Here is a 16,451-nt window from a genome sequence, read left to right on the forward strand (position 1 = left end):
GTGGGAGAAGGTTCTTTGGAAGGGATGTTTGGGGTATATAATGAAAGCCAGCCAAAAGAGCAGTGAAATGACATAATGAGTTTATCCTTTTTAATAAAAAGTACTCTGCCACAAACATCAACACTCCTGGTGACAGTCATTGAGAAGCAGAGTCATGGATGGGCAAAATAGTGAGGGAGGAAACTCAGGGTGCTTGAGAACTCAACCGGAGACCACCACACAGAAGGGCTGGCCACAGCTGCTGCTGCCCTCACGTGGCATATATGCACGGCAAGGGAAGTAGGGGCCTTCCCGCCCGCCTGTGTATCCCCAAAGCAATATCCTCGAGGGCTGGTGTGAAGCTTGCTGATCAGCTCTTGGCCTATGCATCTAATGTGGGCGACTCTTCTGCTGGCCTGCTCCCCTAATTACACAGACCGGGTGAAGACTGGATGTGTACACCGTATGGTCACTCTGCTTTTTAAAGAACTATACATTCATGATTTAGACAAAAGATAGAGTTTGAAGTGCAAGCTATCTAAGTCACCCTGAATAAGAGACCCAGAGCCACCCCATACTGAATATTCTCCCCAAATTCAGGTGGATATCACATTATCAGTCAAAAGCAGACTATCACCACAACAATTAAAAAGGAAGAAAGAAAGCAAGTAACATGAATTCTTCCATACGGTGGAACTATTGCAAAAAGAAAAGCAATACGAATGATAGAGAAAAAATCCAACAGCATGGAGTAGGAGTCCATAAAGAAGAAAAAAGGCAAATGAAATATTAAAATGTTTTTTTCAAATTAATACTTCAAAAAAAAATCCCCCTTAGCTAAAAAAATCCCTCTTCTTCAAATCAAATGGAATCACTGAATGCTGGGTAGGAATAGCGGGGTGAGGGTGAAGGGAATTGTATCTAGACACAGTGTAGTAAGATTGCTGAATCCTGCAAATAAAGCTTATAGGCCAAACAAAGAGAAGTTACTAGATTGGAAAAACAATCAGACTGGCATCTGATTTTTCATCTGCAGCACTAAATACTAAATGATATTAAATGACAGTGTGTAAATCTTTTTACAATATTGAGGTAAAGGAAATTCGACTCAGCTTGCAGCCAAATTTTTAATCAAATATGAAGGCAAAAACAAGTCATTTTCAGATACACAAAGACTCAAGAAATATATCACCCACATAGCCTTCTTATAAACTACACAGTGATGAAGTACTGTGGCAGAAAAAAAAATATATCAGGATGATGAGTACAAGAAAAAAATCGACCAAACAAAAAACAGTACAATAAGCAAGTAAAAATTATAGTTTAACTATTAATAATGTGGTTGTATAATTTAATGAAAGAAACAATTCCTAAAAGAGATTTTCTATAAAGTTAAAACTATTACAACACATTCTCCAAATGGTTTTAATAATGCTTGGGGAGAAGAAGGGAGGAGAAGAAAGCTCAAGCTTCATTTGGCATATTCACTGGGGATGGAGCTATATATGCAGATCATAGCTGTCTTCACACAGAAACATATTTGAAAATACTTTATATGATTTGATTTGTTTACATTACATTCATATAAGTAGAAAAATGCACATTACTTTTTTGTAAGTTAAAAAAAAATACATTTCAGCTTTGAAGAAATCACTAAGATTCTTGATAGGAGAGACAAAAATGGGATAAAAACTTCCAATGACTCAGAAAGAACCAATTGCATTTTCATTTAACTTTGAGCAAAGGAAATTTTCCATAATATGCAAGCATAGTAAATAACTCCCTACACAGAAACTCAGGAGCTAACCTCATCAGTTATCCCTACATATAGCAGAAGTGACCACAACCACTTTCCCCTTAAGACTTTTCTTTGTCCAGCAATTAACAAATTTTTTACCACAGAAAGCATGAAGGAGTTGTCCTAGATTATTTCAAAGTCCTGATGGTAGTGATAGAGGGTTGATAAGGTGAGTAGGTGGGTGTATGCATGTGTACACATACTCCACTATCAATCTCGGGGGAAAGGAAAGGTTTACCTCTTTAAACAAATTCTTAAAAAATAAGGAGGAGAAACTATGACATTTCATGCAAAAAGGTCCCAGATGCTAAATGAAACAATGGAATACTCCTCGCTGACTCTAGGTCTGCTACTGTCAAAGACATTTTTACAAGTCCAGACACCAAAAATTTCCCTCTCTTCTCATCTGAATAACCAACGGATGACTCAGAACAAAAAGAAAACAGGAAAACTTTGATATTCGCTTCTAGAAAGTCACATTAACCAGAGCCAACAACATGCCTAAGAATCTACCCAGCCTTGCTAAACACACACTGACCTACATATATGGACCATAAAAGTAGGTGATAATTGAAAAGCAAGCTGCTGCTGCTGCTACTGTTGCTGTCAGGGTCACAAACAACCTACAAATCAACTAGGGAGTGCTGACCCAAAAGGAACGAGGCAAAGGGCCAGTAAGAAATAAGCATCTCAATCACCCCTTTGGTGTGTTTTCATGGATCAAGATATCCTTGTATTCTCACCCTACAGAATGGATAAGCACTTCAGAGTGCACTAAAGTTTTGCTGACTGTTCTGGTTTTGCTCTGGCAACACTGTCCATTACTTCCACTCTTAACCTCAGTAGCCAGGTTCTTCTTTTACACTCAGCCTCCTCCTTCCTCATCACACTAACAGGCAGCAGAAGGAATGACCTCTAAGATAAGGTGTGTCCAAACCATATAAAGCCAGTCCAGCTTCCAATTTCTGTGAGTTCATGAATGAATGTCACCATGGCTGTGGGCCTGAGTTCTTTATGTCTAGAGGTAAAATCCTGTCATTCCATACCTGTGACCATGCTAGTACTAGACAGAATCACAAGACACAAATTCCAGGGCCAGTCCTGCTAAACCTTCACCAGATTTTCAAATTATCATTGTTAAATGAAATATATAAAATGGGTAAGTGGAAAAATGATTAGAAGCCACCATTGACCATGCACATTTATGAGCTTTGAACTGAATTATTTTCACAAGAATAGGACTGAGTTTGCTTAAGAGCTTTTGGAAGCTGACTTTAAAGCAAATGATTTCAGAAGTTTCTCTTCCTCCTCTTTTCACTAACTCTGGGCATAGCTTATGTTACTCTGTTCTCACTTTCTCATTAGAAAAGTCACCTTTTTTAGTAGTTTTAGTGATTAACTCCTCGAAGCAGAGGGCACCTATCTCTCTCCTGAACTGACCATTCCTCTGACTTGGTATCATTTTTTAAGAGGGTAGGAAGGAAATCAGTGTGAGAAAATCATAAAGGAAAAAAATTAATGTTCAATAAGAGAAAGAAACTTTTAACATTTGGAATAATCAGCAATGGACAAAATGAGTCTGTTTGTTGAGATGAAGGGCCCGGGGTTACACTAGCACACACAGCCATGCTCCCTGAATGAACAGAAAGGAGAGAAGAACACCAGCAGTAAGCAACCACTGGATAGTAGGCAACTAAAAGCAAGCTACAGGGCTGGGCCACAGTGACAGAAGTGTAGTTAGAGTTGTCAACTGGAGGTCATGGAGAAAAGTCAAGCAAAGATGTTGTAGAAAGAGGAAGTTAAACATTGAGTACATAAACTCAAAGCCATCAGATACCAGCAGGTACGTCCTCAAGGATCTCAAGGAAGTTTACCAGACAACTCAGAATTGTTTGCATGGGGTTTCCTGCAAGTGCAACATATTTTGCCTTATAGTACATTAACAGTACTACTTGGCATCCAACAACCTATCTAGGGGTGTCACTCTTACATTTAAAATAATAAAAACATCTGCAACAAATTGTCAATGGTTTCAGAATAAAGGGTAAATTCCACAGCTAGAAATTCAATGTCTATCACACTTAGTTTGTGCTTTCTCTCCTGTATGATTTTATTCTCTTTACTTTGTTGCTGAAAAATCCATTCCCCTATTTGAAAATTAAGGACCTACTCAGCCATCAAAGTTCAGTTCAGTTGAAATTGTTTCCAAGAATACTTCATGCATCCCCCAATCAGAGTTCATTTATGTCCCTCACCCTCCACCACTAACACAGGACTTTGTGCTTCTGATCAAAGCATGGTGACTACAGCATAATTTATCATAAAACACCTTAATTTAAAGACTGTGTTTACATGCATTTCCCAAACTTGATTCTAAGTACTGTATCTGATCCATTTTTTTATCCTTCGACATTGCCTCACGTATAACAGTTACCTATAAACATTTTGTTAAATTGAAAAAAAAATTACAAGATTCAAACGACAGAAAGGGACTTGGATATATAATCTCTAATTCACTTGTAAACCTGAAATTCTAAGAGACATTTTCCCTCCTTGTAACTACAATAAGCAATATTATATACCTGTCCATGAGCTGGCTGAAAAGAGAAAGAAAACGCCAGCCGTGGCATCAGATCAGAACAAAGCTGACAGTCCCAAGGTTGAAACTCAGAACACTAGACCAATGATGCCAAGTTGTAAGGCTATAATCCCTAACATAGGTGTCTACTAATAGCAGGTATTCAATTTACATGCAGTGAGTGAAGAACAAATGAATGAATAAAGTGGTTGCTACAGGGTTACTCCAAATGTCACAGGCACTGAGGTCAAATTGATCCTGATAGAGAAGTAAACCAAATCTTTCCTTTGTTTTCCAAGATTCACCTTTTCCCATAAAAGTGAGAATTGTCAAAACAAGAATCCTTGACATCAAATATTTATTTGCCTTCGTAAAGACAAAAAGGTTTACAGCATATATCAAAATTTAGAGAGCCAAGCAAAGCTCCAGCAGCACCTGGTCCTTCCACATAAAACATGTAACCCCTACTCTGAATCTCAGAGCCTTACAGTCCAGTAGAGGACTAAAGTAAAATCAAGGGCACAGGCCATCTGCAACAGTGGGAAGAAGGTCAAGTCCAGGAGTTAAGACTTGTCAAATGCGGTAAGCGTTCTCTCAAAACTACAGAATCTACAACTCCCTGGGTCTCAGTTTCCCCATTTCCAATAAAAGGGAATTAATTCATTCAGCACATACTCAAAAGGGCTGCAACTAGATGCCTGGCTCCAGGGTAGGACTAAATGATCTCCTAGGTCCCTCTCAGCTCTGAAAATCTTACAATTCTTATAGTCACATTTAGTAGACATTCTTTTGGCTCTGACCTGAAAATTTGGCTGGGAACATAAACAGACTTCTACATAAAAACACACATTTACCAGCTATAATTTGGACTTGGCAACATAAGGTTTCACCATGGCTGAGAGGAAAAAGAGCAAAATTTTCTGCAGTGATCATACTACTCTAGGCTACATTAAGCCCGTATAGAAAGGAGGTACAAATATGCCAGAGTAGGGCCGAGCCGCTATCACTTGCAAGTCCCCACCACACAAGAGAAGGGCATGTCCATTTCCTTAGAACTCATCAACAATCTTCCATATGAAGAGTCTCAAAAATAACATGCCGCTCGCTACCAGATCCGTCCCTCTCCATTTGGCTAACTTTTATTTTTTATCCTCCTCCCTTCTGTTTTACAGGGAACATTAGCCAACATGGCAACAGGCTTTTTGTTTATTTCCTCCCTCTTCAAAAACAAAGCCGTGCTTGAGTACATTTACCAGAATAAGGTCCATACAGAGAAAGACTTTTTATAATTTTATGAAAGCCCTGTATTTGATTTTTTTAATGGAACCCATTGGCAAAGACTTATTATTGCTCTTACATAGTAATGCCACAACATCAAAATATCCATGCAGCCATTTCGGTTTACACTTTCAAATCCATCTGTCTTTCATTTAACTATAAGAGGTAGGTATGTTCACCTGGTTTTTAATTATGAGGAAAGTGGAGCTCGACAGTGTGGTCCACTCAAGATAGCGTAACTACAAAAAGCTGCATAACTACTTTTCAAACACAAGTCTTCTGTAACTAGTTCAAGCAACCTTTTGAGAATTAAAGATTTAAAATGCAACAAAATAGTTCCACAATAATCCAAGAGAGAAAATAGAGTGAAATTTTTCGTTGTGCATATTAAACAATATACAAAAAAACCAATCTCAACAAAATAAGAGCAAAGGTATATAAAAACAAAACACTAAGGGTTTTTTTTTTTAATTTTATTAAAAATAACTAAAAATAATGGAAATCACATTATTTTTATTTGTTAAGGATTCTGTTGCATAAAATAAACATTGTAGTATTCTTGTTCATTGTTGGCCCCTGAACTTTGATTTTATTAGCTTACAGCAAAATAAAATGCAGGAAATTTGTGACATATATGAAAGATTAAATAAAAAAAAAAAGATTAATAGCCCTTAAAACATCTAGACTCCAAACTGAGTTTGAACTTAGTGGTTAAAACTTGAACTTACTATTATAATTTCAGCTGATCGATAATATGAAAAGCTTCTTCTCTTTCTTAGCATCTACTATATGGAAATATATTCCCCAAGAAGATCATGTGGCCATTCCTGCCTCTCCTCCTTCAAGTCTTTAAGTGTCACCTTCTCAGTGAGGCATCAGTGACTCTGTCCACCCTACGTAAGCCATATCCCCTTCCCTGTTTAGTCAGCCATAGCACTCATCCATTCTAATGCCCTGGTAATGTATATGCTAATATTTTGTTTACTTCCACTAGTTCCATAAACTCGTACATTCCATGAGAGCAGAACCGAGTCTGTCTTTTTGCTATAAAATTCCTAGTGCTTGAATAATGCCCACACACAGACATAGAATATTTGTTGAATGAATGAATCACTTCTTCCTTTATCTCCTCCAACACAAAATTTAGGAGAAAGAAAGTCAGACAATAGATTGAATTATTTAAGCAGATATTCCCTATGGCTTTTTCCTCTTTTATACTTACTTTTATGAGAAATTTTAAACATATACAAAGGTAGACAGAATATTAGGATAAACCTCCATGCACCCAACAGTTACTAACTCGTAACTAACCTTTTTTCACCTACATTCTCACTCAGTAGTTTTTTAGTCTCATTATTTTGAAACAAATACTAGACATCATTCCATTTTACCCACGAATACTTTTGTTTCTCTAAAAGAAAAAAAAGGCTCTTTTTTTCTATGTCTATATTAACATAATCACACCTAAAACTATAACCATAATCCCATGATTTTATTAGTTTTTCTTCCCGACATGAATGAGTTCTTCAGCCTGAAATGTGGCTGTTGGTCACCAGTCACCTGATGATTACACAGTCTGAGAACTACTTCTAATGTCACCTCTGACTCCAGCCCTGAGTTACCTTACAATCACCAATTTCTGGAACACAAAAGTTTTATTTAATTGGTACATATCTATAATATACATCCTTGAAGTTACCCAGAATAGAAAACCGTAAGAATTTTTGATATTGCTTTTGCTAGGAACATGTTGCTGACCAACAGGACCTGCAGTGACCAACCAGAGCCTTAAAATGTCAGCCTTACTCATTTCAAATGCAATGTTTGTAGAGAGAGAACAAAGGCAATAAGAAGGCATGGTTGTGTTACCCAGGATAACAAAAAAATGTTGACTTCTTAAATGTCCTTCCTAATAAAATGTGGTATAAGTATACCATGGAGTTCTACTCAGCCACAAAAAACAATGGTGATCTAGCACCTCTTGTATTATCCTGGATAGAGCTGGAGCCCATTCTACTAAGTTAAGTATCACAAGAATGGAAAAACAAGCACCACATGTACTCACCATCAAATTGGTATTAACTGATCAACACTTATGTGCACATGTAGTAATAACATTCATCAGGTATTGGGCAGGTGGGAGGGGGGAGGAGGGGATGGATATAGTCATACCTAATGGGTGCGGTGTGCAACGTCTGGGGGATGGACACATTTGAAGCTCTGACTCAGGTGGGGCAAAGGCAATATATGTAACCTAAACATATGTACCCCCATAACATGCTAAAATAAAAAAAAAGGGCTTGGGGTTTTGACACAAAATTAGTAGGTAAAAAGATTTCCAGGGCTTCAGAGGGTTAAGCCAGCAGAACTCTGAGAAGCTTGAGTTGGGCATTTTGCATTAAAGTACCTTAGCTCTTTGTAAGTCGTAAAGCTCTCTACAGGCTCTGGATAAATGTTTATCCACCACAGAAACAATCACTAAATTCGTGAGCTTCCTGGCATGGCTTATAAACATGACTTCAACTGTAGCTCTTACCTGCACTTTGAAAGCACCTTCATCAAGGGGTGGTGGAGGAGGGAAATTTCCAGAGCCAGATGGGAGGGCACTGGTATCATCTAGAGGTGGAGGTGGGGGTGGAAGAAAATCACCTGCAGAAAGGAAACACACACATTAAGTTAACAGGGATGCAATTTTACAGTACTCTTAAAAAAGATGTATTTGCTGGCATTTTAGTCCTTTGTAATTGGCTTTGACATGTAATTTTTTGCCTGGTATAGCAATTATTCCCTATCTTAGTTCTCCCCAGTTTAATTAGTAGCCTTAACTTTCAGAAGAAAGAGCATCATATTTGATATTTAAAAGTGGCATAAAAGCTAGTCTAGAGGGGTCGAATACATTAAGGAAGAGCAGGGGATGAACTTGGGTTGGGGGATGGGGTTACTAAATTACATTAATACAAGACTTGGTGCTTACCCTCAATACATTTTCAATCAAATAGAAGAGGAAAAATGTGTACACAAGTAAGGAAAACACAAAGTGCAATTTATGAAGATGTACAAACTTCTGGAAATTAAGACAAAGTAAAGCTTATGTCCAGGTGGAGGTACAGGGAAGGCTTACTGGACCGTATAATTGTCTTGAAGTATTACAATGTAGAGAGCAAGTTCACTCTAGGTAGAAAGACAGGGGAACACAAAAAGCTCAGCCCATGGAGAATAAGGAGTAAGTCATAACATAGCAAAAACATAAGAATGTAAAATAATACTCATGAGTTATAAAAATTAGAGAGGTGATGAAAATAAGCGTTTTAAGTGTGTTGCACATCTGGCAAAGGGTTTGAATTTTACCATGCATGCAGTAGGGAATCCATCAAGGATTTCAGAAAACAGAACACTTGGTTAGAATATGATTTACTAAAGACTAATCTAAAAGTATGTGTGTGGGGGGGTCTAAAACATTTGAAAAAATAAAAAAAATATAAAAGTATGTGCAGGACAGATTTGGAGAAACAGGAATAAGAAACACCCAATTTCGAAATCTATACACAATCACAGCAGGAAGTGAGAAGACTCTGGGATGTCAAGAAACTCCAACGTCTCTGACCAACAAGAACAGCACGTTGTAGTTAGATTGTTGAAAGAGTGTATCTCATCTCTAAGATCAGAGTTACAGACACACATATCCAACAGCTGTAAGATTCATGTTATGGAATCTTTTTAAATAGTCTTTGCAAGAAATTCTATTGAGAAAACAGAAATTTCCATCTTTAAACCTTTTCTCTATTTGTCCTTTTCCTTTTAAAAAATAATGTTTTTGATGTGTTGGGGAAGTGGTCTTCTCTAGTTACGAATAAGTAGCTTTTCCTTGCATTTCAGTCATTCAGCACTTAATGGTAGGGCAGCAATCTCCATCATTTCTCTCCATCATTAAATGAGTTGCTTTTGGATAGTATTAAAACAACACAACTTCAGTCTCAGAAAAAGAAGAGTCTAAGATTTGAAGGATGGGCACAGTGGAAGGACGGCAAATTGGTTTAGATGTTCTGATACACCTTTGAAATGGTTCAGTTGGTCTCCATTTGCCTTGTAAGTCAATCTTAGAATTGGAAAAGTAGCTAAGTGCTCTCAAGTCTAGCTCCCGCCAAATCCAGACCACTAAGCAGTCAAGCACAGTATCTCTAGAGTACACTCACAATGCCAGGCGGTGTGTTAAGATTTCCATACACTACCTCTCATTCATACAACAACCCTCTATGCTCGTAGTTCTCAAACTCTAGAGTTCATCAGAATCTCTGGAAGGTCTTGTTAAAATACAGATTATTAGGTCCCAACCCCAGAGAGTCTGATTCAGTAGGTCTATGGTGATGCCCAATAATCTGCATTTCTAATGAATTTGCAGATGATTCTGATATTATTGTGTCTGGAATCACACATTGAGAACCACCGCGCTAAGCAATGTACCCTATTATTTCTACTTCAGGTCTAAAGGATTAGTTAAGTTCAATAACTTATGTCATATAGAAAATTTTTACTTCTTTTCCTGGGTACACAAATCGGGAGAAGTACTTTGTCTGTTTCCTTACCAGGGTTGTAAGTCTCATAACCTTTATTAGCTCCATTCGGTACTTTCAAACACTGGCTACACACTAGAATTACTAAAGAAACTTACCTAAAAATGCTGAGGCCCAAATTCCACCTCACACCAACTCTATCAGAATCTCCCGGACAGGAGAAAAGGAGTGAGGGGGAGGGGTCAGGCACCAGAACTCCTTTTAAATCCAGGTGATGGGGGGAGGTGGAATGAAAGAATGAATGAATGAATCAATCAATCAATCAATCAATCAGTCAATCCCAGGTGATTCTAATGTACAGCCAGAAAAATCTCATTTGGCCACAGATTGCAAGAAAAAAAATATTTAAAACCTGTTAAGTAAAGAGAACCGTCACCAAGTTCTTTTCTGGCTTTCAAAGTTACAATGTATGAGAAGCATGCTCACACTGAGATCCTAAGTGGTAAGGCAAAGAGGGGTTAGGTTGCTGAAGACATGACTACCAACTCTAGTTCACAGCTGATTTTCGGGTTTAAAATTCTGTCTGGACCTATGTCTTTTTCATACTCACTTTAAAAGAGGACTTCTGAGCATCCTCTTACACTTCCTCAGATTCTGTTATGTCACAGAGAATTGTCAGAACATCAGACAGAATCAGAACTGAACAAGACCTTGGAGATCATGTTATCAAACAGGCCCACAAAAGCCACACGAACAGTTCAAAATGTTCCAGCTAATTAATCTTAGAATAAAAGGTACAACTTTCTGTCCTTTCCAACTACATCCTTTTTTACCCTGTTTCTCTAATAGAACCTAAACATAGCGAGACACGGGCTGATGGCAATCCTGGGAACATGAAAAGCAACAGAAAAGAAAAATGAGACGTATTTCTTGAAAGAAATAACTTGGAAACAACATAGACTCTATATTCTAGGCAAAATTAGGCAGACTTTTAAAAGCCCTCATGATTAATAATAATTATCTGCTTTATTTAGATCAATTACTAAGTCAGACCAAAGTTTTCAGTTTTTCAAGCACAACCATCAAAGGCTTCTTACTACATTCTTTAGAGAGAAGCTCACATTTTCAAAAGACATAGAGGAATGGATAATTATCTAGAAAACAGATACAAATGTGACAAAAGGAGAGAAAATGGGCCCCTTGGAGTTAAGCATAAACTCATTGGGATAGCTGGAAGCAAAAACTCTTAAAGACAACTATCCTAAATCAGACTAAAAGTTATAAGAATTCTCACTTCTACCGCGTCATTTTAACATATAAGTAAACAAGAGAAAATGCTTCTAAGTGCAGCTTTAGACATGAGGCAGAATTTACATGTTTAAGGAAGATGGGAAAATAACAAGACGTGTATATATGTGAGTGGGGGGAGGGGTGGAGATCGTTTCTATTCCAGTAGATTTTTGAAAATAATGAAACAGCATGGAGCTTAGACGTTTATGTGGTGACCCTCCTGGAGAAAAGCACCTGGAGAAATTAGCTGAGACACCTTCCCACTATCAACGCTAGGCTGCACACCTCCACGTTAGTGCATACCCTGTCCGCTCTGCCTTGCAGGGGAAATCCCAATTCAACTCCCAGATCCTGTTATCTTACAGGGGTTTTGAATCAATCAAACAGAGAAATAAGAAAAAGAAAAAAACAAAAACAAACCACCATCAGGTAGCTGGCAGTAATATATCAAATCTAGGACAAAATCTAAGTTTTGTCCTAGAAGAGGGGAAGCGTGGCCACAGATGCTTGCCTACAAGCCTGGTTCACTCCATATCCCCCTTACCTCACTGGCCAAAGCATACCTACACACAAAATACATGTATGTCTCAGTTTCCATGTAAAATGGTTTACTCGAAGTTACACAGCTAAAGAAATACAGACCTAGAAAGCAATTCTCACTTTACCTTGGAGAGGAGCTAAGAAGTACCTCACTTGATTTGGTCCATATCAACCCAAATGATTCAGCTAATATATTCAAAAGATTTTTGCTTTGTGCCAGAGGTAGCACCATGAGGCACTAACGGGTGAGTTGGACAAATAAAGTATTATATCCCTGATTCCCAAACACAGCTCTCTGCCTATTTACTTCAGAAAGCAGTCTATTATGCACATTATTAACTCCAAAAGGAAGTGAGGAAAAACTCTAGAGAGCCCAGCTACGCATATTTTCTCAAGCTATCCTTTCTCACCCAGGGGCACAAAGGCAGAGGCACTGAGAAGCAAGTGTGACTACCTGGTACCAGATGAGCTATTAGCCACTGTAGTTATCCTAGCACATGCCGACAGGAAAGGTATCCGCCTGAATGCAGAGCTTGATTACCATTTCATGAAATAAATGGCCCAACCAGAGGGAAAAATAACAGCAATTTACCTGCCAAGTAGGTAAATTATTGACTATGGGTGATAGAAGTGGAAAATGCATGGGAACAATTAAACTCAAACCATCAACGAAATTTGAATTCATTTACGAGGAAGGGAGAAAGGGAGGAAAAGAAAGCATCACTCTCTTTATTCTTCATACAAACACGATATAAAACCTACCTACACACATACCTAGAGATGTAGATAGCAGCCAGTTTTTGTGCCTCCTATGCAGTTCTATCATAGCACCTGTACTACTTTACTGCATTTATGTATGACGGTCACTGTCTCCTAGTTAGAACTGAAGCTTCTTACAAGTAGAGCCCACTCATGATTTATCTTTATATCCCCACCACCTGGCACAAGGCTTGGGCCCCAATACTCTCTCAGTAAATGCAGTTCAATGACTGAAAAATAAAAAGCCATTCAACTGCTCAATGAATTTTCAAAAGAAAATACCCTCATGTCTCTGACTAGTACTTCTCAAATGGCAGTGCTAAAATCACCAGGAGATCTGGATAAAATGCAGACTCTGAAGGTCTGGGTTGGGGCCTGGGATTCTGCATTTCTAACAGGCTCCCAAGGGACGCTGACATAGATCCGTGGGCTTCACCTGGAGTAACGTGGCTCCAGAGTGCCTTCTAGATGGAAGCTTTTGGTTGTATGGAGAATTTATGGTTCTCTGAGGAAAATCTAAACCTTAAGGTAAGTACAAAATCACTAAGGGCATTCTGAAATTAGTAACAATATAAATTTTGAGGCCAAAAGAGATTGGGTTGGACCACACACACACAGGGTGAAAAAAATTTAGTCATGGTTACCAAATCATAGCTTTAAGAATTAATTTCCATTAATAGTAACTAATAGAGAAAGGAAATACGTCTGAAAGAAAATAGTACAAAGCTTTATGCACCAAAACACTAAACACAAATCCCAGCTCTACCTTGTACTTCAGGTAAAACAATGCTAACTCAGATTCAGTTGCCCTCACCTATTAAAAGAGGATAACGATATCTATTTCACGGTGTCATTCTGTGGATCAAAGCAGCTAAAACCGTAACTTTGAAACTTTTTTGACCACAACCCAGGTTAGAGAAGGATCTTTTATATTATGACACAAGACCTCTATTTGGGCACACACAACTACATGCATACCAGACAAAGGAGTTTCATAAAACTATGCTTACTACATGTAAAACACCTGGAAAGTTTTGAAAATATTAATATTTGTTGTGACCCACTAAATTGATTGTGACCCAAAAGTGGGGTCTCAACCTTCAGTTTGAACATCAATGAGCTAAATTATATGTAAGTGATTTGTACAGTGTCTGCATTATCCAATTATGACAATTCTTTCTGTTCACTTATGCACAAAAGGGCAACTAAGTGTAAACTTGACCACTCGGTGGAAGAGATCAAGCTTTCTGAACAAGGTTGAGTAAAGAGAACCAGAGAGAAGGTAAAACAAATGCAGCAGGAATGGTCTCCGGAGGGCAATGGAGTCTGTCACAGCGGCAGCATTCTCCTCACAGCACAGGCCGGAGGCAATGTATGATGAAACCAAGTAAATAAAGACTTTACTTAGAATTTTACCTTCAACTCTACCTTCGGTTCACATCGAAATACATGTGCCACCAAGAAAATTGCACCAGAAAGTAGCTTGGATGAAATAGGTCAAGATGAATCCTTCAAGGCTTAGGATAGCATGTATAATGTTATCATTTGTGTAATAAAGTACATACACATAAGTGTGTAGTATCATGGAATATCTTCTAAATGGAGTCCCAAGAAATTGGCAATACCAAGTTGACTCTAGGAAGCTGAATTTTGTACGGAAAAATGAGAATAGAAGGGAAACTTGTTCTTAATTTTATAAATATTTAATCTGTCATTATTTTATCCATTTATAATTTTAAAATAGTGCACTCACAAAGAACTGAGAAACATTCAGGGCCTAGAAATGTGTAGTTTCTGAATGTTTCTGAATGTTCAGCTGAGTATGGTTTTAAGAACCACCGTGAAATGTTGGGATATGGCACAGGCCACAAGAATAACTGAGGCTAAGTCCCACTTAATGCCTCACTGCTCAGCGTTCTCAACCTACCTACTAGACAGTGGTTGTAACTAATGATATGAAGGCATTGCCATGATCTGTTCTTTCAAGCACTTTTATACCACTCTGTTCTGCTCTCTGACTTGGGAGTGGTCGCTAATTTGACTGATCCAGCTACTACTGTAAGGGTTTCAGTTTTGGAAAGCAGCACCCAGGGGGTCTCTTTCTTATACTTCTGCTTCAGACCTTTACAGCATCTAGCCCCCAGGACAGACCAGCCAGCTGTTGTCTGGAGCATTCTTCTTGACGCCGCTAGGAAGATGATCAGAATGTCAAGCCAGGTCCTTCAGGGGCTACAGCTCACGGAGCACGCTGGCTCACAAGATATGGTAGTATGAGGAGGGATGGGATAAAAATTCTGCTTATTCCTAGAGCCAAAGCCTATGCACCATCTGAGTGTGATCACAGACCTCTGTCCCCAGGGGAGATAGAGCACTCGTGGAGCTATTAATAAAGCAGTGCCTGAATTCCCATTTTGCTCCTCTTCTTGAGTGTGCAGTTCCTTTGAGAGAACTCTGTGAGAAGTGATAATTATTAGGGCAAGGCTTGGGCATTCCTGGTTCCCTGTCCTCATTGTCATCAGAATAGCAACTACAAACCTTCCTTAAATGTCACATCCTTCTCTGTGAATGAGAAGATGTGTGACCTTGACCAAGTAACTTTTTTTTTATTAATAGTTTTCATCTTTAGATTCCAGATTCTTATTATACATTAAAAGACTTAACCTATTTTTCTTTCACTTTAATTTTCTGTCATTTAAAAAATAACTTGTTAATTCTGTTAATAATTTTCTAACAAACAATATCATTTAAAAGGAAGATATAAGATTAAAAATATTGATGGAACACAGAATTGATGATGGAACCAGGTAGGAAAACTAACACTCTTGTATGCCACTAGCATGAGTAGAAATGCTATTAGATAAAACTTCTCTCAAGAAAATTTGGTAAAAGGAATCAAAAGCCTTAAATATATTTATAAACTTTAATTCAGCAATAACACTTGCATAAATTATCCTACCAAGGAAGTAACTGGAGAGTATGCAGAGAAGCACATAAAGGACTCTTCATCACAAAGCAATATAATAAAAAAAATCACAATGTTCATCAATATGGTATTGGTTGAAAAATAAACTGCAATAATCACACATTGGAAAATTGTAAGTTATCAAAATGATGGCGTTGATCTATATATGAAATCTATTTGTATACTGAGTGTCTTCTATGTGTCAGGCATTATTCTAGACCCTGGTGGGGAGGGGAACAAATAAGTAAATAAATGAAAGAAAGAAAATGTACTGACCCCATGGAATTTATACTCTAACTGAAGAACAAGGCTTAAGAAAATAAACAAAACATGCTAAATATCAAATGGTGACAAGTACTCTAAAGAAATACAGGGCAAGGAATGGTACAGGACCACTTGGGTGGTGGGGAGATGTTGCAGTTTTGAAGAAAAGGATTGGGAGAAACCTCACCAAGGTAGTATCTGGGCAAAGACTTAAATCTACTGAGAAAGTAAGTATTAGAGTATCTGGAGGAAGAATATGATAAACTGTTTCTGATATATTACCACTAGAGGAAAAAGAGCAGGCTACTGAATAGTGCTTATAATACAGTCCCACTTTCCTCTGCATGTTAACAGAGGTTGCCTATAGCTCATTAGATGATATGTACTCTTTTTCATTCTCTCTCCTTTTGGCTTAATTATTATACAATAGATGTGTATTACAGGCATGAACTTTTAAAAAATCAAACAGAAGATACTTTTAAATGAATCACA

The 16,451-nt window shown here is 37.9% G+C and overlaps 1 protein-coding gene across 2 annotated transcripts in view; it reads right to left on the reverse strand.

Moving 5' to 3' along the window:
* Nucleotides 1-16,451, reverse strand: part of LPP (LIM domain containing preferred translocation partner in lipoma) — a 503,236-nt gene that overhangs the window by 367,084 nt on the left and 119,701 nt on the right. For both annotated transcript variants that reach the window (XM_012642267.1, XM_012642274.1), the window contains exon 3: nucleotides 8,170-8,282. In XM_012642267.1, the coding sequence (XP_012497721.1) occupies nucleotides 8,170-8,282 (113 nt within the window). The remainder of the gene's footprint in view (nucleotides 1-8,169; nucleotides 8,283-16,451) is intronic.

The sequence above is a fragment of the Propithecus coquereli genome, unplaced genomic scaffold, assembly GCF_000956105.1.
Source record: "Propithecus coquereli isolate 6110/MARCELLA unplaced genomic scaffold, Pcoq_1.0 Scaffold10, whole genome shotgun sequence".
In the NCBI taxonomy this organism is placed as follows: domain Eukaryota; kingdom Metazoa; phylum Chordata; class Mammalia; order Primates; family Indriidae; genus Propithecus; species Propithecus coquereli.